This window comes from Cetorhinus maximus, chromosome 3, assembly GCF_964194155.1.
Source record: "Cetorhinus maximus chromosome 3, sCetMax3.hap1.1, whole genome shotgun sequence".
Taxonomy (NCBI): Eukaryota; Metazoa; Chordata; class Chondrichthyes; order Lamniformes; family Cetorhinidae; genus Cetorhinus; species Cetorhinus maximus.
In genome coordinates, this window is record NC_135881.1 from 135,195,514 (window position 1) to 135,221,269 (window position 25,756).

Consider the following 25,756-nt stretch of genomic DNA (forward strand, 5'->3'; position numbering starts at 1 on the left):
GTGGCAAATAACATTCGCGCCACACAAGTGTCAGGCAATGACCATCTCCAACAAGAGAGGATCTAATCATTGCCCCATGACATTCAATGGCATTACCATCACTGAATCTCCCACTATCAACATCCTGGGGGTTACCATTGGCCATAAATTGAACTGGGCTAGCCATATAAATACTGTGGCTACAAGAGCAGGTCAGAGGTTAGGAATCATATGACGAGTAACTCACCTCTTGACTCCCCAAAGCCTGGCCACCACCTACAAGGTACAAGTCAGGAGTGTGATGGAATACGCCCCACTTTCCTGGATGTGTGCAGCTCCCACAACACTCAAGAAGCTCGACACCATTCAGGACAAAGCAGCCGCTTGATTGGCGCCATGTCCACAAACATTCACTCCCTCCACCGCCGATACACAGTAGCAGCAGTGTGTACCATCTAAAAGATGCACTGCAGGAATTCACCAAGGCTCCTGAGACAGCACCTTCCAAATCCATGACCACTACCATCTAGAAGGACAAGGGCAGCAGATAGATGGCAACACCACCTCCTGGACGTTCCCCTCCAAGCCACTCACCATCCTGACTTGGAAATAGATCAGCATTCTTTCACTGTCGCTGGGTCAAAATCCTGGAACTCCCTTCCTAACAGCACTGTGGGTGTGCCTACACCACATGGACCGCAGCGGTTCAAGGCAGCTCACTACCACCTTCTCAAGGGCAACTAGGGATAGGCAATAAATACTGGCCCAGCCAGTGAAGCCCACATCCCGTGAATGAATAAAAAAAATGCTAGAAAATTAAGAACAGCTCATCTATCAGTTTAAAATGAGACCCAACCATGAAAATGTTTTGCACCTCTTGCAAATGAATTAGGCAGACCTGGGCCATTAAGAAAAGGAAAGATTTGTATTCACAATGCTCGTTAAGAATAGTACAAAAATAGGTCCATCATGTTTATGTCAAATTCTTAAAATGATATGGACATTATCCACTAAATTCACAAAATATACATTTATATCATTTGAAATATTTCTTTTGAATTTCATAGGTTGGATTTTACCGTCGGCAAGCGGGGGCAGGGCCCGCTCGCCGACGCGTAAAATGATGCGTGGTGACGTTGGGCGGAACACCACGCCCCATTTAAATTTTCAGGAAGGCGGGGGTACAGCAAAATCAGCTGCGCGCCAGCCGACCTGTCAATGGCCAATTGAGGCCATTGACAGAGCAACTGAAGTAATTAGTGGACCAGCCCGTCTAAACTTAAGGTTGGCGGGCAGCCCAAGAGCCCCGGCGCAAACTAGAAAAAGCATGGAACCTCATCCACGGGCAGGATGAGGTTTCATGTAGGGTTTTAAAAATTTTAATGAAGTTTTTTTGGAAATTATAAACTTGTCCCAACTCATGTGACATTGTCACATGATGGGACATGTAAGGGAAATTTTATTTTTCTATTTTGAGCTTTTTAACATTTACAGCCGATCTCCCTGGGGCTGCACTTAGCCTCAGGGAGATGAGTGCGCTCTTTCATGCCTTAATTGGCCCGTCCACGTAAAATGGGGGCGCCGATCGGAAGCGCACCCGCCCATCAACTGAAAATTCAACCCCATCTGTTTCACCAATAAATATTGCAGGTCATTTTTGGAGAAAAGAATTGAAATGAAAGCAAAAATTTGTTGAATGCAATAATACAATTATCTAACTCTTCTGTGGCATAGAAATCATTCCCAACTCCAACGTAGCTTCAAAATGAAGTTCATGATATTCATAGAATATCTTAAAAAAATTGGACCTCTGTGCCCACTGCCAGCCAGAGTTTCAGCTACATTCCAATATGCACATGTACATTGCATGCATAGAATTAAATCTATGACCCCTTGTTATTGATCTCTCTGCTAAGGGAAATTGGTCCTTCCTTTCCACTCTATCTAGCGCCCTCATGATTTTATACGCCTCAGCTCCCCTCAGCCTCCTCTGTTCCAAAGAAAATAACCCAGCCAATCCATTCCCACCTTTAAAGGAACTCCATGTTTGAGTCCCTCCAATCAGGTTTCCATCCATGCCACAGTACCAAAACGGCTCTTTTCAAAGTCACAAATGACATCCTTTGTGATTGTGACAAAGGTAAACTGTCCCTCCTCATCCTTTTCTGCCAGAGGCCTTTGACAAGGCTGACCACACCATCCTCCTCCAACGCCTCTCCCACTGTTGTCCAGCTGGTTGGGGCTCCTCTTACTTGGTTTCATTCTTATCTAACTATAGTCAGAGAATCACTTGCAATAGTTTCTCTTCCTGCTCCTGCACCATTACTTCTGTTGTCCCCTAAGGATCTATCCCTGGCCCCCTCCTATTTCTCATCTACATGCTGATCTCCGGCAACATCATCCAAATATGCAGAATTAGTTTTCACATGTATGCTGAAGCCACCCAGCTCTACCTCACCACCACTTATCTCCTCCTCCACTGTTGCTGAATTATCAGACTGCTTATGTGACATCTGCTTGTACTGGAATGAGCAGAAACTGCCTCCAATTAAACCCTGGGAAGACTGAAGCCATTGTTCTCAGTCCCTGCTCCAAACACCGTTCCCTAGCCACTGACTCCATCCCTCTCTCTGGCGAGTGAGATTAAGCTAATCGTTCACAACCTTGGTGTCACATTTGATCTCCAGGAGAGCTTCAAACTCATATTTTTGCCATCACTAAGACCACCTAATTCCACCTCTGTAACTTTGCCCACCTCAGCCCATCTGTTTCTGAAATCCTCATGCATGTCTTAGTTACCTCTAGATGCCACTGTTCCAATGCACTCCTGGCTGGTCTCCCACATTCTATCCTTCATAAACTTGAAGTCATCAAAACTCTGCTGCCTGTGTCTTAACTCTCAGTAAGTCCCATTCTCCTATCACCCCTGTGCTCATTGACCTACACTAGTCAAGCAATGTATTGTCTTCAAATCCCACCATGGCCCATCCCCTCCCTATCTTAGCAATCTCCCCAGCCCCACAACCCTCCAACATATCTGCGCTCCTCTAAATCTGGCCTCTTCTGCATTCCCAATTTTAATTGCTCCACCATTAGTGGCCGTGCCTTCAGGTACCTAGGCCCCAAACGCTGGTGTACCCTCCTTACACCTCTGTGCCTCCCCTTTAAGACACTCCTTAAAACCTAGCTCTTTGACAAAGCTTTTGGTGAACTAACCTAATATCTGCTAATATGGCTCAGTGTCATACTTTGTTTTATAATGCTCCCAAGAAGCACCTTGGGATGTGGCATTACGTTAAAAGCATTAAATAAATATAATTTGTTGCTGCTGTATCTACATTTATGTCTAAATCATAGAGGTATATTTTTATATGCACATATATATATAAACATCCATATATGATGAAAAGCAAGGAATCTATTACTGAGCCCTGTGTAACCCCACTTGAAATAACCTTCCAGTCACAAATCACACCGGTCGACCATCAACCTTTGGTTTCTACCACTGAGTGAATTTTGGATTCAACTTGCCACTTTCCTTTGGATCCCATGGGCTTTTATTTATCCAACCAGTCTACCATGTGGCACCTTATCAAAAGCTTCTCTAAAATCCATGTACATCAAACCAAGGGATAAATACCAACTTGTATTTATATAGTGTCTTATCCAATTCTCAGGACACCCTATGAAATTATTTACAGTACACTGGCTGTTATTTAAACAGATGTGGCATCCCAAAATCAAGAAATGGATTGAATGACCAGTTCATTTGCTTTTGGTGGTGTTGACTGAGGGTTGGAATGCTGGCCAGGACACCAAGGCGAACTCCCTGCTCTAAATCAAAAAGTACCATGGGATTTTCCACATCCAGCTGGCTTGACATTTTATCTGAAAGAGCACACTTTAACCATGCAGTTTTGGACTAAAGTTTCAGCTTCGATTATGAGGTCAAAGGCAATTTTTTCCCTTTTGTGCTTTGGCATTAATAACTGCCAGGGTGGCTGGAGAGAGAAAACCAAGTGTGGAGGATTACATGCCTGTAATGGTGCCTACTGATTTTCCAGCCATTTATATTTGAGAAATCACCATTTCCTGAGTTGGATGCGTGAGTGTTGCTAACTGAGCCATATGGACACTGGAAAAGAATTATAACAGGATACAAGCTGGCAAGCACAGTCAAGTCACAACAGATTTTCTAAACAATTGTAACAAACTTCATTGAAGTTGCTCTGAAAAGTAATAAATTCCTTTACACAGACACTGGTTTTGAAATTTTGAACTGTATACATGATCAAATTTAATGAATACTGATAGCTCTAAAGCAGCTTTAAGAATTTTGCACCAACATAAACGGCTAATCATGTCATGAAAGTGGATCACAGACCCAAATTACTTACATACATATTGAACTTTTTAAGGGAGACATGTGTTTTTTAAAACAGACATACAAGCAAAGACACTGAGCAAAAGCTGGCTGAGAATTTACAGTAACCACTTTCAGTAAAATTCCCATGTAGATTATACTTGACTGACTAGTCCACATAGAACCTGGAATGTCGCACCTAAAAGGTATCAAGGCCTACTTCTGACAGAGACACTTGAAAGGAAGAGATGGAAGGCAAAAAACTGAACTTTAATCTCCTGTGGTTGCAGAGACAATGGAGACTGATTATCACACCCCAGCACACATCCAAAACCATCTCCTGTTGAGTTCTCTCTCAGAATGTGGAAATGATCTGAGTTGAAAAAAAACGGACTCTGGATGAAGGACATTTTTCCCTTCCAGGAATACACAAGGAAATGGGTTAAAAAGCTAGATGCCAACTTGATCTGTGTGTGCTAGTGTGATGTGACAGCAGAAGGTGGTCAGCTAGGCACCCTTGCGGTTTGCAGGCAAAAGGCTATATCTCTCTCTCTGTTGCTGGAGTCAAGTCAGCAAAGACCCAATCAAGGAAAAGAAATAGGACAGCTTCTTCAGCCAAACTGCAGAACCACGTGTCTCCAAACCAACTGCTAAACTGCCAAAGTCGCTCTACCAGAATTACCCAAATTAACGGCTGCAACATTTCAGCATCTACTCCTCATGGACAATAAAGACTGATACGTATATCTTTTTTAACTTTTATTTGGATTCAACTTCTCATTTCTGATCTGTGTATATGTGTTTTGCATTTCATTATTTTTCTCGGGTTTTTAGTAACTAATAACATTTTTTTTGGCTCAAGAAAACTTGGTTAAATTGACTTCTTCTAAAACATAAATACATTTGGACTGGGAAAAGATATCCACGAGGGAAGGGATCCTTTTTAAATTAACCTTGTTGTGACTAACCGAGGGGGATGAATAACGAAGGGGAGCCAGCTCATTCCTCCTCACCCAGGAGCATAACAAAATTGGGATCCCGTTCAGGAAGTTAACAAATTGGGGGACCTCGCCCGGGGACCAGTTGTAACAATCTCTACACCACTCTTAACCAGCATTTTGAACATGAATGTATCCTCCTCACAATGTTCCAAGTTACATTTTGAAATTACAAACACAGAGACCATCAGAAATTTATATCTACTAAAATATCCTGGAATGGGAGAAAAGGGAAAAGGTAATATATGTCAATACGATTTTCATAAATTATACAGTTGTGCCTTTTGAAATATGTTTTTTGAATTTTATTTACGTAACCAATAAATATCATACGGCAGAATCTTCTTCCCCTACAGGAGGCAGGGATTGATACCCGCGCTTTCCCACTTCCATCAGAAGTTCCTGCCCCTCCTCTACTTGATACCTCAAATTGTCAAACAATGACCACTTAAGGGCCTCTTCCCAACTCTACTGCAATCTTCTCAGCTCCAGACAACATGCTGACATGCGGCCTGTACAACCAGTTAAACTGTGCAGGCTGCATGTCAGCTGGAGCGAGGGGGCGGCGTCCACTAATCTGTGCATGATTGAGAGTATGGACATGGGCAAGGTGGGTGGCCACTGACAGCCACCACCCTGCACTTGCTGCCAACCCCCGTGGTGCTACTGCCCCCAACGTCCCTCACCCCATGAGACCCCCAACAGCACTTAGCCTTTATCCTGGGTCACTCCGTGATTCTGGGGCTCTGGGGGTGGGGGCGGGGGGGGGGGGGGGGGGGGGGGGGGGGTTCCGGTAGCAGCCACGGCCTCTTCCGTGGCGCTGCTGAGTGCAAGTGCTGTCAGCCTCTGATTGGCTGGCAGTATGTCGCATTCTGGGATCCTCAGTCAGGCGGAAGGTCTGCCACTGTCCACTCAACTGCCTGATGGGCAGAAGATATGGAGGGCCTTCCTCCTCCAGAGTGTTGGTGCCTCACCGCTTTATCAGTCAGCGCACAAGAAACCCAATGAAAACGGAAGATTCTGCCCATTTTTTTTTTGAAGAACAGAGTTGAAACGGAGGCAAAGATTACAAAAATACAAAATTACATTACCCACCTCTCCTGTAGCATAGAAATCATTCTGCTGATATTCATAGAATATCTGGAAGAACTGGATAAGGGCACTGCAAAAAAAAAGACATTTTAAATGATCCATTTTTGCCAAGCCTGCAGCTGGACTTTTCATCCAACAACTCAAGTACAAAATTTGACTTTTTTATTGAAGGTTATAACTGTAAACAAGCACAACACCTACAACACTGCTAGCAAAGCAATGCGATTTCACTACAGGTTTGAAAACAGTTGCCAGCTGAGTGCAGTCATCCATTTATAGTTAATTATTGAAGTTGTCACTAAAAAGTGGAATTAATTTTCCTTAGTTAAAGCAGCATGGGTAAAAGTACAGCATCAAAGTGGATTAGAGGAAGTTACCAATCCTACACCCAATATAAACAACCTCATAAATTTGTCACCAGTGAAGGCTGAGAAAAGAATGTTTGTATTTTACTCACTTTGTTTTTGAAGAGCAAGTTCATGTGCAATGTTCTGAGCACATGGTTTGGAGAATATCGAGGATAACATAGGTGAACCTAACTTTGGCTAGAAGATGGGGAAGTAGAACAGTATGAACCAAAGTCCACTACCTAAAGAGCCTATCCCCATTTTATGACAGTTTTCTGAAAATTTAATTAATAATGGTGCCTGAAATGCGAGTTTCACAAAGGCCTTATTCTATTAAGCCCCTTAGAAGTATCAGTTTAGACAGGGGGACTGTTATGACCCCCCAGCTGAACTCCAACAGCTTCCAAATCAAACTGCTGTCTTCCTTCTTCTGTGTGTATGTCTATGGGAGGAACCTGCCTATCTGGCCCTGTTGCTAGGCAACAACACTTTTTCTACTTGTGTGTTTACCTTTACTTATAGCAGTCGTAAACTCATTAGAAATGCAAGCAGCCTTTTAAAGTGAAACTAAAACTCCATTTGACCTCTCTTAACACACCGATACAGAAATACAAATCAAACTTAAGCTTTAAAATTAAAACTCATTCCTAACACCCACAAATACATACTTAAACTATCTCTATTTCCTAACAGGGACCTTAAAGAATCGGTTTCTTCTTCAAGGTATTCATCAAGTACTAACTTCAGCACAACTATAGAAAAAAATATGGGTTTAGAGGATGAGGAGGACTCATTAAAAAGATGTAAAGTGGAATTAATTAATAAATTTTTAAGCTGGGCACTAGGTCATGTGGGCTGGTGAAGTTGAAGACTCTTTCTTAGAAATTGATTTTGTACATGAAACTAGGCTGTTTTAGACCACGGTGGAGATAATAACGGTCAGCAATTACAGGAAAGAACATTTTATGTTTGATGCAAATTCTGAATTCAGCTCTAAAGAAAGAAATAATTAAGTATGGTAGAAAGAATTAACTTAAAAAGTGAAAGAGGTACGCTAGTGCATAGGCTGAAATAAACTCTGATCTAATTGTGAAGAGACTTTGCTCTTTCTCCTAACAACAAGAATAGTATCAAAAGATGCAGATCGACACAGCAACATAAATTGAAGAGATCACATTGAGGGCATTTAAGGAACAGGAAGTTAAATTTCTATTTGTTTAAAGTTTAAATATGCAAAAACAAGTATAAAGAGGACTGACCTGTACAGGTCCCTTCCCACATCATCTTCATTCCGTGCATAGCCTTCATCCTGGTCAGTAAAGCTGAAGCCAGTGCCAACCTAGTGTCCAAGAATAATTAAATATTAGCTCCATATGACATACACTGAAGTGAAATGGCACTATGTACTCCCATTTCACCTGACAAAAATGAATTCTCGAGGCCTTAATTTTGTAAATGTTGAGTGACAATTGCCACTGCATAGTGTGTACAGTACAGAAACAGGCTGTTGAGCCCAACAGATCTGCAGCTGTGTTTATGGCCAGAATTTTACGCTCCCCCATCAGAGGGTTTTTAGGCGGGGGGAGGGGGGGGTAGCGTGAAATTGAAAGGGCAGGATTCCTTCCTGGTTCCTGCCCGCCCACTTAAGGGCTGTTTCCTACCCAGCCTCAATTTTTAGGCTGGCAGGAGGATTGAACTTGCATGAGGGAAGGTCAAAAATCAACAGAATTACATCTCGGGCAGCATGGGGGAGGGTGCCTCCATCAGAAGCCCCCTTCTGAAGTCGGGCTTTAAGGTCCGGTGGCCTGTGGACATCCCTTCCCCGACCAGCCCTTTCCCCAAGAGCCCAGTTACCCCCTTCACGCCCCCTCATGGCTTCCCTACCATTTCCGCTCTGGGACCCTATGAACTTACCTAGGCCCCGGTGCCCAAATTTAGTCTCAAGTGTCCTCCTGCATTTTGTCTGCTGTCCACTGCAGGAACTGGAGAGCTGCCGGCCAATCAGATTGGAGTGGGGATGTGTTCCCGTTGAATCTTCGGATGGCGGGAAGTGAGACTCCACCATCTGAAAAATTCAGGTATATGTTCCACATGAGCCGCCTCTCACTTTACTGCATTTCATCCTATCACCAAGGCCTGAATTTCACACTTGGTGTGTGCGCCAAGTTGGCCAGAATAGAAGCGGATGTGGAATCCGCTCCTGGCCGCGGTCGCGTTGATAACACGGTTTCATGCTGAATGGCCAATTAAGGCCGGCCCAGTGTGAAACGTGTCTTCTCAATGGTCGGGAAGGGCCTGGCGGGGGCGGGAGCCTATCGGGTGCCAGGTACAATGGCGGGCACTTTAAAACTGGCAGAGCAGCTCCCTGAAGGCTGCCGGGGAGAATCTTTGGAGTCTGTCCAGGAAACCATTTCATTCAAACAATGGCCTCACCAGCTGCTGGAAATGCCTGGCGGGAGGGCAAGTCGGGTGGGCACTCAGCACCCCGTTCCCTGGATGAGTGCCTCACGGTCCTTGTGGAGGAGGTCGGTGTCAGGCGGGACACTCTACTACTCAGGGATACAGGAGGAGTCCACCGCACCTGGCCAAAAAAGCCTGGGAAGAGGTGGCAGCCGAGGTCAGTGGCCACAATGTTGGATGGCGCACACGGGTGCAGTGCCACAAAGGTTCAATGATCTGCTGCGCTTGATAAGGATGAGTACCGAGTTGGCATGGGTCAGTGTGGAGAAGTGTTAAGGGCTAGTCTTCCCCCCCGTGGAGCTCAGGGGTGTTAGAGTCTGAGTGCCAACAGTCACTGACACCAGCGCCGGCCAAGGGGGTGAGCACTGGCTGCATGGCCTGAGTGCCTTGTGGGTCGAGGGCCACAACTCGATGTGCCCTGCACGGTGCCCTGGGGGGGTTGTAGGGGGGAGTTGGTTTGTCAGGTTGCAATGTGGCTGCAGGCAGAGAGAGGACAATTCAATGCTTCTCGGTCATTTCAGGAGAAGAGAAGCCATAATACCAATGAAAGAACTAAGAAAAACAAAGGCCCCCCAAACTTCCTCATTCTGATGAGGTATGAAATGGATGTCTTGGAGCCGGAGAGCCACCACCCGCCTCAGTCAGCCGGTCATGAAGAGGCAGGGGTCTCTGACGAAGGTGAGAGTGCAGTGCACAGAGGTGAGAGTGTCGGATTGTGCAAGAATTCTTGTGTAGTCTCATCATTAATGGGAGCCTCCAACCTGGAGTCCCCATTGATCATTGAAAGACAATGGCACCATGATGCAGATCTCCATTGTCTCACCAGGCATGCATAGTGGCAGTGTGATGACTTAAACTAATGACATGTCGTTGTTCTCCCCTAGAATCGCTAGCTTGCCCACAAATGCAGGACCCTAAAGAGCCACCCTTGACGCCAGAGGAGCACTGGGCTTTAGAATCACCTACGCCACACCCCCTCTCTGCACCAAGCACCAGCGCAGATACCGGCATCTTGGTGGGCATTAGATCATCGGCTAAAATGTTGGGGCATAGCGGTGAGGGCACTTCACACTCACCTGAGGAGCAGGCAGAGGCAGAGTGCCCAGGGTACCAGCAATTGAAGGGCTGCTGGAGACCAGGACGATGCCGATTCAAAGGCAGATGATGAGCTTCTGGAGTCATCCATTAGGCGGCAGATGCTGGATGTCATTTGTGGATGCAGGATGTGCGGAAGGATCTGGTGGAGATCCATGAGGGTGTGCGTGCCATGGTCTCTGTTACAGAGGAGTCCATGCAGAGCATGAGCACTGTGTTGCTCGTCATAAGTGAATGCGCTGCCTCCTCCACTGAGACAGTGGGCGACTCTCATGGAGAGGCAGCTCCAGGGACAGAGTGAGGGGTTCCTGAGGTTGCGCTCGGACCTGCAAGCCCTCACACAGGCAATGACCTCAGGAGGTCAGTGCCAGTGTGGGAGATGAATCAGGCACCCAGTATCCCAGCTAGGTGCCAATCCATCAATGGTGAGCAAGGAGGTCCAGGGTGACCTCATGTTGGCACACAAGCTGCTTGTCATCTCTGCGGGCTCCTCTCAGGGCACTCTGGATAACGTCAGCAGCTGCTCCTGCCTTCTTCAGCTCTGAAGAAGTCATACAGACTCGAAACGTTAACTCTGTTTCTCTCTCCACAGATGCTGCTAGACCTGCTGAGTTTTTCCAGCATTTTCTGTTTTTGTTTCAGATTTCCAGCATCTGCAGTATTTTGCATTTATCTCAGTGTTTAATTCACTGCCAGGAGTGCCTACCTCGAAGAAGTACTGCTTTTTTCTCTAACACCAGATATTGTTATGTTCATTTGATGTGAGTGCCAACATGATATAAATTTTGCTTTTGTCTTAAAGGCCTGAGCACGCTTTACTTGTTCTGTAGGTGCAGGGCACGCCAGTATCTCATGCCAGACATGAATGGCTCTAAACTTTACTGCACAGGCACTGAGTGGACTTTGGTTTCAAAGGAAAGGGTCATTTCAAACAACCAGGATGGAGGCGGCACCCCTGGCATGAGGTGGAAGCAGGTCTTTGGCAGCCTAGCTGAAGAAATGTCAGATCAAGGCGTCCCTGGTGTCCCAGCCTCCCTGAAGGATACAGAGACCTGCCTCCATGTCCTCACCATGCTCCTCTTCTGACTCACTACTGGATTCATCCTCTGTGCCCTGTGGAGCTGCCTCAAGATCCTCTTCCTCCCATGGATCCCCCCTTGCCAGAGCCAGATTGTGGAGAGCACGGCATGCAACCACTAACAGTGACACCTGCTCTGGAGGGTAATGTAGTGCTCCCCCTGAATGGTCCAGGCATCGGAAGCGCATCTATGGCCCTCTCTATCACCGCCCTTGTCGGGGCATGGCTCCTATTATAACTCTACTCTGCCTCTGTTCTTAGGTGGCAGAGTTGTGTCATAAGCCACCTTTTCAATGGATAGCTCTTGTCACCCACTAGCCATCCATCCAGTCGAGCTGGAGCAGTGAACAGCCTTGGCACTGGTGAATGCCTGAGGATGTAAACATCATTGGAGCTGCCAGGGCACCTTGCACAGATTTACAGAATCTGCATCTTGTGGTCACAAACTATCTGGACGTTCATTGAATCAAAGCCCTTCCTGTTGACGAAGGCACCGACTGACCCGCTGGCGGCTTGACGGCTACACGTGTACAGCCGACAGCACCCTGGATGTGGGGGGAACCAGCAATCACTGCAAACCCTTTGGCTTACTCAGCCTCGTCCGTACGGAAATGAATAAATGTCATTATCCGCCTGAACAGAGCATCAGTCACCAGCTTAACGCAACCGTGGACAGCTGATTGGGACATCCCACAAAGATCCCCCACTGACCCCTGGAAAGAGCCGGAGGCATAGAGGTTGAGGACCACTGACTTTCACAGCCACTGGTATGGGGTGTCTACCCACACAGTCGGAGCTGATCTCAGGCCCAATCATCTGACAAATGGAGGTCGCAGTCTCCCCGGACAGGCACAGCCTCCTTCGACATTGCACCTCGGACATGTTAAGGTAGCTGCATTGTTGCCTGTAAACCCTAGCAGCAGGATAGTGGCGTCTTCTGTGGCCTCTCATGCCTTTAACTTCCTTCTGGCCCTGCGCCCCTTGTGCCTGTGCCCCTCCTCCCACAGGTCACTCCCCTGGAAGCTGCATAGGGACACCTGGCCTCCTCTCCCTTCTGCCCCTCTCTTCCTCCTTAGAGGAGGTGCCACTAGCGGAGACCATAATCCACATTGCCAGGGTAACAGAAGGATGTCTGATACCTGGAAGGGTCCACACGGTCAAAATCCTCCAGGGACCTTGGAAACACCAATGAGTCCTGAAATGAAGCCAAGAAATGCTAAAACTGAAGTTCAGAACAGAGATGAAGCTGTCAAGTTCAAATAAGCAACCAGCAGCAATCGGCTAAACTCCTCACTACTCACAATGGCAATGCTGCTGACCCTTTTCATCCCGCCCTTGGATGAGGTTTTGTTAAAGGCGGGCTGCCTGTGCGATGAGTGCAAAATCGCATGGGCACTATAAAGTCGGGATCAATTGCCTTTTTAATGGTCTTAAGTGGCCCTTTAATTGTTGGTGGGTGCGCACGGGTAAAGATTGCTCGCTTGTGGGATGACGTTGAGACACTTACCACATGCCATCTTGCACTATTCATATCTGCTCGGGTCGGGCATGCACCTACCTGCAAGATTTAAAATTCTGGCCCATATCTTTCTAATACTTTCTCCCTCTTGCACCTATCTAAATTCCTCTTAATTTCATCAATGCCATTCACCTCAAATATTCCATGTGGTTGCAAGTTCCACATTCTAAGCATGCTGAATAAAAAGCCATTACACATGGAATTTTTTTTTTAAAAGAGATGTTTATGCTAATACATCTAATTGTGTGTCTTTGTCCTGTTGTCAATTTTTCCCATTATGAATTCCAATGCACACAATAATAATGGAAATGACTTTTGTAAACTTGTCACATTTTAGTTACAATCTCCACATGTGATGGACCTGTGGATCAGTTTTGCACCTCCCTGGTCCACAGCGTATGTTGCAGAGAAACCCCTATGCTTCAACCATCTTGGATTGTCTGCTTCCCAAATTGCTGTAAATTTTGCTAATTGGTTGAAACTTCCTATGTGCAATGCCACAGAAGATCCTCTTGTGTATTTATTTACTGTAATATATGCATTTATGCATTTCCTGCTATTCTATTGCTTGTTTGTCTTTTCTACATACATGCATCTAAGTTGACAATAAATAAGAAACGTTCAGGTTTCCCTTCCCAAATTATATTCTAATTATGATTTTGGTGACATATTTTAGAAGGGTTTTTGGTGATTTGGGATTTGACATCACTTCTTGTTAGGTGGTTGGCAAGAACCAGCAACATGCCAGATTCTTGACTCATACTGCTTCCAAGTACCAATTACAGTGCAACTTACAGCTGCAGAGGGGATTCCCTGCACCAGCACAACATGAAATTCGACATGATTCATTGTACTGAAATTTCTCATCAAATTTATATCACTGCCGAATATGGTGCAAAAATCACAGTTGAATCTAGCTCCATGTTAGCTGTACCATCTTTACCGAAATCCACCCAAAGAGATAATCTGGTATACAGTAATATTGTGCCGACTCCAATCTAATGGTGTCTCAGGGTCCAAAATGTGAGAGTTCTACATTACGGTTCTCAACTGGCAGCCCATGAGAAGATTTCAGGGGTTTGAGTTGGTTTGACCCATTAGTAGTCTCTCCTGCTCCCCTACATATTGGGATTATTGGAATCGTCTCAGATACAAAGATTGTACATACACAGGTTCCCACTGTTGGACACCAATTGCAACATGGTTGGGCAAGTTCCCCAGCATAACACTGGCTTTTACAGATTTATCTCCACATTTTCTTTGCTTCTCCGTTCATAGACATAGCTCACTCAGTGCTTTTAATTATTAAACAAAATAGAGGGAGTTAGAACTTCTCAAAACATGAATGGAGGGCAAGAAAAATTAGTGAGTTAGTCTGGTGTTGCATGGGTTGAGGTAGCCCTCAGTTCAACCCTTTGCTTTCACCTCCTGCAGTGTCATCCTGTGTGTTTAAGAAGCAGGTTATATATTTTTTTCTTTATTCTTTCATGGGGTGTGGGCATCGCTGGTGAAGCCAGCATTTGTTGTCCATCCCACATTGCAGTTAAGAGTCAACCATACTGTTGTGGGTCTGGAGTCACATGTAGGCCAGACTAGGTAAGGACAGCAGATTTCCTTCGGCAAAGGACATAGTGAACCAGATGGATTTTTACAACAATCAATGATAGTTTCATGGTCACCATTATTAAGACTAGCTTTATACTCAAAATTTATTATTGAATTTAAATTCCACCAGCTGCCACGGTGGGATTTGAACCCCTGTCCCCACAGCATTAGTCTGGGCCTCTGGATTACTAATCCAGTGACATTACCACTACGCAGCCACCTCTCCTGGCTGAAGGGAGACTATCTTTTCACTCAATGGTGGTTGAGATGAGAACCTGGGTGCTAAAAATGGAGTATGTCACATGGTCTTGGAGGGAAGAAAGAGGTGTGGAGGCAACAAGAAAAGGGGCTTGCTCCTCTCGGTTCCATATTGAAGTAAACACATTGAAATAGTTTTTTTTTGGCTGTGGCTTAACACGTGACCCCTTTAAGGGCCACCTGTAGCCCTGGCTTTCCTAACCAATCTTGCACTGGGAGCCTCAAACAAGTGGTAGGTCCCCTATTTGCATCTGCAAAGGGATTAACAATTGCTGAGATAGACACAGGTTTCTGTAGCCAAGAGCGAGAGACCAGACGGCGGTGCTGCCTGCCCAATTACAGGGATCGGGACATCTGTTCTGGGCTAGAGAGGAACTTGCAGTAGAAGGGGGAGGATCCAGTTGTCGTGGTCCACATAAGTACCAATGACATAGACAGGACTAGGAAAGAGGTTCTGCTGAGGGAGTATGAGCAGCTAGGAGCTAAATTAAAAAGTAGAACCTCAAAGGTAATAATCTCTGGATTATTACCTGAACCAAGAGCAAATTGGCATAGGACAAATAAGATTAGAGGGTTGAATGCGTGGCTCAAAGGTTGGTGTGGGAGAAGTGGGTACTGGCATCAGTATTGGGAAAAATGGGAGCTGTACCGATGGGACAGTCTTCATATGAACCGTGCTAGGACCACTATTCCAGCAAGTGGTGTAACTAGGGCACTAGAGAGGACTTTAAGCTAAATAGCAGTGGTGGCGGCATAGTGGTATACAGTTGGGAGGGAGTTGCCCTGGGAGTCCTCAACATTGAATCCGACTCCATGAAGTCTCATGGCATCAGGTCAAACATGGGCAAGGAAACCTCCTGCTGTTTACCACATACCGCTCTCCCTCAGATGTTCAATCAGTACTCATTCTTGTTGAACACCAGTTGGGGAAGCACTGAGGGTGGCAAAGGTGCAGAATGTACTCTGGGTGGAGGACTTCAATGACCATCACCAAGAGTGGCTCGGTAGCACCGCTACTGACCGAGCTGGCCGAGAGCTAAATGACATAGCAGCTAGACTGGGCCTGTGGCAGATAGTGAGGGAACCAACAAGAGGGAAAAACACACTTGACCTCATCCTCACCAACCTGCCTGCCGCAGTCAGTGCGGAGACGAAGTCTGGCTTCACATTGAGGATACCCTCCTTCGTGCTGTGTGGCACTACCACCATGCTAAATGGGATAGATTTCAAACAGACCTAGCAACTCAAGACTGGGCATCCATGAGATGCTGTGGGCCATCGGCAGCAGCAGAATTGTACTCAAACACAATCTGTAACCACATCGCCTGGCAAATCCTCCACTCTACCATTACCATCAAGCCAGGGGTTCAACCCTGGTTCAATGAGGAGTGCAGGAGGGCATGTCAGGAGCAGCACCAGGCATACTTAAAATGAGGCGTCAACCTGGTGAAGCTATAACACAGGATTACTTGCGTGCCAAACAGCATACGCAGCAAGTGATAGGCAGAGGTAAGCGATCCCACAACCAACGGATCAGATCTAAGCTCTGCAGTCCTGCCACATCCAGTCCTGAATCATCGTGGACAATTAAACAACTCACTGGAGGAGGAAGCTCCATAAATATCCCCATCTTCAATGATGGGAGAGCCCAGCACATCAGTGCAAAAGATAAAGCTGAAGCATTTGCTACAATCTTCAGCCAGGTGTGCCAAGTGGATGATCCATCTCAGCCTCCTCTGGAGGTCCCCAGCATCACAGATGCCAGTCTTCGGCCAATTCGTTTCAGCCCATGTGATATCAAGAAATGGCTGAAGGCACTGGATACTGCAAAGGCTATGGGGCCTGAAAATATTCCTGCAATAGTACTAAAGATTTGTGCTCCAGAACCTGCCGCACCCTTAGCCAAGCTGTCCCAGTAGAGCTACAACACTGGCATCTACCCGGCTATGTGGAAAATTGCCCAGGTGTGTCCTGTACACAAAAAGCAGGACAAATCCAAACCGCCCAATTACCATCCCATCAGCCTACTCTCGATTATCAGTAATGGAAGGGGTCATTAACAGTGCTATCAAATGTCACTACTTAGCAATAACCTGCTCACTGATGCCCAATTTGGGTTCTGCCAGGGCCACTCAGCTCCTGACCTCATTACAGTCTTGGTTCAAACATGGACAAAAGAGCTGAACTCCAGAGGTGAGGAGAGAGTGACTGCCCTTGACATCAACGCAGCATTTGACCAAGTGTGGCATCCAGGAGCCCTAGCAAAACAGGAGTCAATGGGAATCAAGGGGAAAACTCTCCACTGGTTGGAGTCATACCTAGCACAAAGGAAGATGGTTGTGGTTGCTGGAGGTCTGTCATCTCAGCTCCAGGACATCACAGCAGGAGTTCCTCAAGGTAGTGTCCTCGGCCCAACCATCTTCAGTTGCTTCATTAATGACCTTCCTTCCTTCATAAGGTCAGAAATGGAGATGTTTGCTGATGATTGCACGATGTTCAGCACCATCCGCGACTCAAGATAGTGAAGCAGTCCATGTCCAAATGCAGCAAGACCTGGACAATATCCAGGCTTAGGCTGACAAGTGGTAAGCAACATTTGCGCCACACAAGTACCAGGCAGTGACCATCTCCAACAAGAGAGAATCCAACCATCACCCCTTGATGTTCAAGGGCATTACCATCACTGAATCCCCCACTACCAACATCCTGAAGGTTACCATTGACCAGAAACTGAACTGGACTAACCATATAAATACTGTGGTGACAAGAGCAGGTCAGAGGCTAGAAATCCTGTGGTGAGAAACTCACCTCCAGTCTCCACAAAGCCTGTCCATCATCCACAAGACACAAGTCAGGAGTGTGATGGAATATTCCCCACTTGCCTGGATGAGTGCAGCTCCAACAACACTCAAGAAGCTGTCAAGCATCCCACTTGATTGGCACCACATCAACAAACATTCACTCCCTCCACCATCGACGCACAGTAGCAGCAGTGTGTACCATCTACAAGATGCACTGCAAGAATTCACTAAGGCTCCTTTGACAGCACCTTCCAAACCCACGATCATTACCATCTAGAAGGACAAGGGCAGCAAACACATGGGAACACCACCACCTGGATGTTCCCCTCCAAGTCACACACCATTCTGACTTGGAAATATATCAGCATTCCTTCACTGTTGCTGGGTCAAAATCCTGGAACTCCCTCCCTAAGAGCACTGTGGGTGTGCCTACATCACATGGACTGCAGCAGTTCAAGAAGACAGCTCACCACCACCTTCTCAAGGGTAACTAGGGATGGGCAATAAATGCTGGCCGAGCCAGCGAAACCCACATCCTATGAATGAATAAAATAAACAGGAAGTAGTAATGGTGGCTTGTGAGAAAGGTGCAGTGATAATCATGGGTGATTTCCATCTACATATAGATTTGTCAATCTGATTTGTCCGAGGTAGCCTGTAAAATGAGTTCATAAGAGTGTTTTCAGAACAGTTTCTTGAGCAACACATTATGGAGCCAACCAGAGGGCAGGTTATTCGAGACTTGGTAATGTGCAACAAGACAGGATTAACTAATGACTGCATAGTAAAGGAACCCCTAGGCTGCAGTGATCATAACATGATTGAATTTCACATTCAGTTTGAGGGAGAGAATAGTGGGTCTAGGATTAGTGCTCTAAACTTAAATAAAGGCAATTGTAAGGGTATGAGAAGAGAGCTGGCTAAAGTGAACTGGGAAAGGAAGTTAAAGGATAGGTCAGTAAAGATGTAGATGAAGACATTTTGAGATGTTTCGTAAAATTCAGCAAAGGCACATTTCAGTGAGAAAGAAAGACTCCAGGAGAAGGATGTATCATTTGTGACTAACAAAGGAAGTTAAAGATAGTATCAAATTGAAAGGAAAAGCGTACAATTCTGCAAAGATTAGCGGCAGGTCAGAAGATTGGGCAGAATATTAAAATCCTCAAACAATGACTGAAATAAAAACAAAAGGAGGGAAAAATTAGAGTATAACAGAAAACTAGCTAGAACTATGAAAACAGATAGTAAGAGTTTCTAAAAGTATTTTAAAAGGAAAAGAGTAATAGAGTGAGCATTGCTCCTCTAGAGAGCGAGTCTGGGGAATTAATAGTGGGAAAGAAGGAAATGGAGAATGCATTGAATAGATATTTTGTGTCTGTCTTCATGTAGAGAACACAAATAACATTGCAGAAATACTTGTAAATCAAGAGTTGAGAAGGGAGGAACCTAAAACAATTACAATCGCCAGGGAAAGGATACTGAGAAAATTATTAGAATTAAAGGTTGACATGTCCAGAGGTCCTGTTGGGCTTTATCCCAGGATCTTAAAAGAAGTGACTGCTGAGATAGTAGATGCATTGGTTTAATTTTCCAAATTCCCTGGATCCTGGAAAGGTCCTATCAGATTGGAAAATAGCGAATCTAACTCCTCTATTCAAGAAAGAAGGGAGACAGAAAGCAGGAAACTGCAGGCCAGTTAGCCTAACATCTGTCATAGGGGAAATGCTAAGGAGGTTAGCAAGGCACTTAGAAAATCTTAATGAAATAAGGCAGAGTCAACATGGTTTTATGCAAGGGAAATCGTGTTCAACTAATTCACTCAAGTTCTTCGAAGAAGTAACATGCAACATGAATAAAAGGGAAACCTGTAACTGTGCTGTATTTGGGTTTCCAAAAGGAATTTGAAAAGGTACCACATCAAAGGTTACTGCACAAATTAAGAGTTCATAGGGGTTAATATATTAACATGGATAGAGAGTTGGTTAGCTAACATGAAACAGAGAATAGGGATAAATGGGTCATTTTCGGGTTGGCAAGATGTAACCAATGGAGTGCCACAGGGATCAGAGTGCTGGGGCCTCACCTATTTACAATCTATGTCAATGGCTTGGATGAAAGGACTGAATATATGTTGCTTAATTTGCTGATGACACAAAGATAGATAGCAGGGTATGTTGTGAAGAGGACATAATCTATCTACATCCCTTTGCCCTATATCCTTAAGTGAGTGGGCAAAGGTTTGGCAGGTGGAGTAAAAGGTGAACTTGTCCACTTTGGCAGGAAGAATATAAAGCAGTATATTATTTAAATGGAGATAGTTTGCATAACTCTGTGATACAAAGGGATCTGGGTGTCCTGGTACATGAATCTCAAAAAATTTATACGCAGGTGCAACAAATAATTAGGAAGGCAAGTGAGATATGGTCGTTTATTGCAAGGAGAAAGGAACATAAAAGGAGGGAAGTTTTGCTACAGTTGGACTGGACGTTGGTGAAACCACAGCTAGAGTACAGTGTACAGTTTTGCTCTCCTTACTTCATAAAGGATATAATTGCATTGGAAGCAGTGCAGAGAAGGTTCACTCCACTGATTCCTGGGATGAAGGGGTTGTCTTATGAGGAAAGGTTGGATAGGTTTGGCCTGTATCCATTGGATTTTAGAAGAATGAGAGGTGATCTTATTGAAACAAAGAAGATCCTGAGAGGACTTGACAGGGTGGATGCTGAAAGGATCTTTCCCCTTGTGGGGGACACTAGAGCTCAGACACAGTTTAAAAATAAAAGGTCTCCCATTTAAGACGGAGATGAAGAGAATTTTTTTCTCTCAGAGGGTCATTAGTCTGTGGAATTCTTCTCCCCAGAGAGAAGAAGCAGGGGTCATTGAATATTTTTAAAGCTGAGTTAGATAGATTCTTGACTGACAAGGGAGTCAAAGGGTATGGGGAAAGTAGAAGCCACAATCAGATCAGCCATGGCAGAGCAGGCTCGAGAGGCTCAATGGCCTACTCCTGCTCCTAGCTCACATGTTCGTTTGGATGCTTCAGATGTAGGCATTGCAGGCCAATTTTTTGGCATTTACCTAAAGGTTGGTGGCGCATTTCTGGCCTATTATGAGTATATGCTTCCTGCCTACTAAATTGAAGGCTTAAGATGCCATTTAGCACCCACAAAGCAGATGATGGAATTTCTAAGGCATGAGTGTAGATTCACCAACGTGTTGAAAGGATCTACAGTAAGAAAAAAGACATCAGATAGTTTGACTGATTCCACTGGAGCATTAAAGGTTAAGAAGTAATTCAATAGATGTCTTTAAAATTGTGAAACGTTTGGAAGCACAAACAGGGAACTTCTGGTTGGGGATTCAGTAATGAGTGGTCATCAATCATCGCTCAGTAAAGAGGTTAAGAGAAAATTCTTTGCATGGAAATGGAAATAGAGCAGATAGCTGCAACTGAACAGCTGGATCAGGCACAAGCATGATGGAACAAATGGTTTTGTTCAATGCTGCAATTTCTATGATTACTTCAACAACAGTTTCAGTGCATCTCAAATTCAGCAAAAAAAAAACAGCTGGAAATAACAGCCTTTTTTTCTCATTTTTGTTTTCAATTGTGTGTATGTAAAAGCAACAAACCACAACTGAACAAAGTGTAACATTGGCAGTGCAATGCAAGAGGCTTTTGTATAAATAGATAGAAGAGTATTGCAATTGAACAACAAAAGGGCAATATACTTGGCATTGCTTTTTGACAAAAATCCTTAAGCAGCAGAAGGAAGGCAAAAGAAAGTGAAACTCAGTCAGTAGTAAGGATGTATTAAACCAATAAGTTATTGCAGAGATTGTATCTACACTTAAGTATACTACTTTTGATTCAACTGCTGCTAACCCTTCTGATTTACTGCTGTATTAACATACTTAAAAGGCATGTGATTTGACTTTGATAATAAGTGGAACCATTTAAGTTCTTCAATTTTAAAATAGGGAGTACTTGATGGAGAGCCATTGATAATATCTGCACGAAAGGGGCAACTGCATAATTGAAATGTTGGTTAAGATGTGTTGCACCAAATCACAAGCAAGAAATTCTAAGCTCAAATGCCTGTTAAAAAATATTTTATATGTACTACAAGTGTGGGAAAAGTTTTCATTTATTATTTCAGCTTGATTAATCAGGACCATTATAAGCACAGCAAGTGCTTTACTGTCTCCCATGTCGAATTGGTTTTTCACTTCCCTCCTTAGCTCTGCTGAGAACCTACTTCACAGTTTCTGATCTCAGCCGTGGCCTCGGAAAGGAAGCCCCGTGAAAAGAAATGGTTCACCCACTTCAAAAATTCATTACCAAAACTTGTCACAAATGAAAAGCAGATACAAGTTTAACTAATGTATGTTTTAATTGTGAAGAGTGAAACCCAAGGGCTAAATTTTGTGGAGACGGCACAAGTCCCCTCATCGAGGCCAAAAGCAGGAGGTGATCCAGCTCTGGCAAGCAGCGATACGTGGGCAGCCTCTTAATTGGCTACCTATGGGGCTGCCGTCCAATTAAAAGCCTGCCCTCAAGAAGGCCAGCAGCTCAGCATTGGGGCCATTGGGGCATAGGAGCAGGACTAGGTCATTTGATCAAGTTGCTCCTTGATGAGGCTGTAGCTGCAGGGGAGGGAGAGCACCTCAGTGGCTGGGCACCCTCAAAAGGTGTTCAGGAAGACTGGAAGAAGCTGGGAACTGGCAGCCAGCCTCCAGCAACTGCGAGTGGGTGGCCGTGGAGAACTAGCAGCACCGTTGCCATGGGGGCAGTCGTTGCAACTGGGGGGCAGTCCATTGGCCAAAGATTGCCCATTGAGAAAGGCTCCCTCCACCGGAGCCTGCTGACAGGCTGTCAAGTTTGACTGGGAAATTTCCCTGCTTGGCAGCGGGTCTCAGGAAGTGCAAAATGTTTCTGAATTAACTACTTAAGTGGCTCAATTGGGTACTCGACATGCACCAATCCACCAATTTTGCCGCTGCTGGCAATATGGCATGATGTCAAGAAGTGGGTGGCATTCCTCCCACATTGTGCACCCGCCATTTGCCAGCCCTCCCGCCTCCTCTCAAGTCCCCAAAGGGCCCAGAAAATTCTGGCCCAACTTCCTGGATTTTTGACTTGCTTGCACTCTATCTAAACATATTTTCTCGTGGCAAGGATGAACAAAACCTTTGGCCGTTAATCTCAGTAACATGGATGCAATTTTTTTTCTCTCCACCTGATTTTAGGGGCAGAATTTTACATTCGTTGGGGGGGCCCGACCAACTCGGCGGCGGGCGGACAGCCGATTGCCACTGAAGAAACGGGCCGTGCCGCCATTTTCCGCGGGCGGGTCAATTAAGGCCCGCCCAGTGGGTTAGCGATTCCCGTGGAGAACGGGAAAATAGTCGGGGGGCGGGAGGCAGTGCACCATGGCCACTCATGGAGAGAGGGAGGGAGGTCCGAGTGGACAGCAGCATGAGCAGGAGGAGGGGGCCGGCTGCAGGAGAGGCCAGCCGGGGGCCACTGTGCCCCCCGATTTTCCGATGCATGCCTTGCTGTCCTCCTACAAGAGGTGGGCATCCATCGGCACCTTCTGTATCCAGAGGATGGAAGGAGGAGGGCCCCCCCATGTCACCAGCCAGGCGTGGGAGGAGGTGGGTGACGCTGTGAGCGCCCATGATGATGTGCGGCACACTGGCACACAGTGCAGGAAGCGATTCAATGATTTGCTGCGCTCTGGAAGGGTGAGTACCATGTCTGTCTTGGCAATTCGACCCAGAAGGCAGACTTTGACCCCCCCCCCCTCCACCATGTCTTGCTGTCGTTACTGCATTGGGCATCTGTCGCACAGTGAGTGGGCAAATGGGTACTGACTATGCTTACATCAGCCTTAGTGGTTGAGGAGAAGAAGGGTTCTCCCCGCAGCATATGTTGGTGTTTGTCGCATTTGAGTAGTCTGGGGGCAACCTGCAGGGGAGGCCGCTGGACACAATATGACACAATGTCATATTGGTGGCAATGAGATGATGCAAGGGGTGTCTCAAGGTGTTTTGGGCAAGTGCCAACTGTTGGCATCGGCACCACACCTAGTTGCGCCTCCTTGCCATGGGCGCTAAGAGCCATGTGATATTCAAAGTGATGGACGCCAAATGTGTCCAAGGTGGCCGTTGGGGGAGGGGGTTGGGAGCAGCCGTGCCATCTTCTGGTGACTGATCACCAGTTGTGTGGACAGGAGCCGCTGGAGGCCTCAGATGGGCCACAGTGGTTGGGGTGTGGCGTGCGGCGTGCAGAGTACATGAGCGAGCAGCCCGAATAAATGCTCTTCTTTGTTTTGCAGGCAAAAACTCACCACAATGCCCGGGAGCGCCAGAGGACTGGAGGTGGGCGCGCCCTCCTCCAGCGCCTCACGCCTTTTGAAGAACAGACCATGGAGCTGGGCAGGAGTCAGGAGGCCAGGGCGGCCGGGGGCAGTGAGGCTGGGGTCCAGCGGCCAGGTATTTGAGGTCCACAGTCCCATCCACTCTGTCTGCCCACCATCCAAACCACTGGTGGTTGCTGCAATCGTTAATGCTGAAACAATGCTCATTCACAGACTGAGACACTCTGACGTGTGGGTCATACAGAAGGGATCCTCGTCCCCTTGAGAATTCACGTCTCCACCACCTTCCAAAGTCACCTTATCCCATTTGTGACCACTATCACCATGGTCTAACATGCCATTGGATCGCTGCTGCACAGCCAAAGAGTTATTGCATCTGAGGGGGTTTGGGACCTCCACCAACCTTTCAGCCAGTGCGCCCCACATTACTTTGTCCAAAAGGTCCTCAGCAGCTCAGCTTCGAACATCATAGCACTCAACTTGGATGAATGCCATCACATTACTCATCCCTGCGCCAAGGGGAAATGTTGCCTTCTGCCCACCCGGTCTCTGCCCCTCCTTACGGAATGAAGGCCAATAATGTGACCTCTCTATCTCCTGTGATCCACGGCAAATGTCGCAACTGTTTGCGATGTTTCCACAGCCCCGCAACAATCCAGGCCAGAATGCATCCAGGTCAGGTACCTCTGCACTCTCACCACTCCTATGGTTCATAACATACCATGTCGCATTCCTGAGGCCATCTGACCAGCCTGTCTGCATGTGCGTTTAATGTTTGGGGCTCGTCTTGACTCTTTTTCACCTCACCAATGTTCTTCTCCTTAGGGTCTTGAAGGGTGAGCGACTTATGAGGCTGGGGCGGGGGGTGGGGGGGGGGGCGAAGGGATGAAAGGTTGAACTGACTGTACGCTAACTGATGCACTATCCTTGTTGTTAATTTCAGCATCACCACCAGAGCGACCCACACCTCGACCCTGCGGCCCCACCCTCCACACCTGAGGGCCAACAAGTGCAATTTGTGGCACGTCATTTCAGCCAGCCAGGCACCAGCGCAGACACACACACCTCGTTGGGGACTTTACCGTTGGCTAGTGTCCCGGGTCACAGTGGAGAGGGCACATCACAATCGCTGGAGGAGATGGTAGGGGCAGAGAGTGCCGATGGCTCCAGCAGCCGGAGGGGGGCTGCAGGGGATGAGGCACATGCTGAGTCCGGCACTGATGACGTGCCTCTGGAGTTGTCCCTGCAGGACAGGCAGCAGGAAGTGCGTTTGCATCTGGCAGGGTTGCATGAGGGAATGCTTCAGTTGCTCTCTGTGACGGAGGAGTCTAGGCAGAATGCACGTGAAGAATTCGCCCTCAGGGCAGAGCATCAGGATTCCTTCAATGAAAGATTGGCGACGCTCAGAGAGGGGCTTCCACCAAATGGATCAAAATATGATTGGGTTATGCTCTGACCTGCAAGCCCTCACAGCAGTAATGGCCACAGGTGGTGTTTTCCACTGTGGGAGATGTTGTGAACACCAAGCACCGGTACTCATGCATCTGCGGTGAGCACGGAGGTAGATTTGGACCTCACGTTGGCGCAGCAGCTGCCTGTTGTCTCTGTGAGCTCCTCTCAGGGCGCTCCGGATGAGGGCAGCAGCTCCTCCGCACCTCTGGCAGTCAACGTTTCTTCCGTTGAGGCTGCGACAACTGGGGAGGTGCCAATTCTGGAACTGGCCACTCCCTCCCAGGCGGGGTCAGCACAGGCTCCACAGGCCAGAGGACGCCCACCAA

The 25,756-nt window shown here is 46.5% G+C and overlaps 1 protein-coding gene across 4 annotated transcripts in view; it reads right to left on the reverse strand.

Annotated features, from left to right (window-relative positions):
• The window catches only part of cpvl (carboxypeptidase vitellogenic like), a 106,081-nt gene that overhangs the window by 55,122 nt on the left and 25,203 nt on the right, over positions 1 to 25,756 (reverse strand). For all 4 annotated transcript variants that reach the window (XM_078539033.1, XM_078539030.1, XM_078539032.1 and 1 more), the window contains 2 exons: positions 8,039 to 8,118; positions 6,436 to 6,502 (listed from right to left, as the gene is read on the reverse strand). In XM_078539033.1, coding sequence (XP_078395159.1) covers positions 6,436 to 6,502; positions 8,039 to 8,118 — 147 coding nt within the window. The remainder of the gene's footprint in view (positions 1 to 6,435; positions 6,503 to 8,038; positions 8,119 to 25,756) is intronic.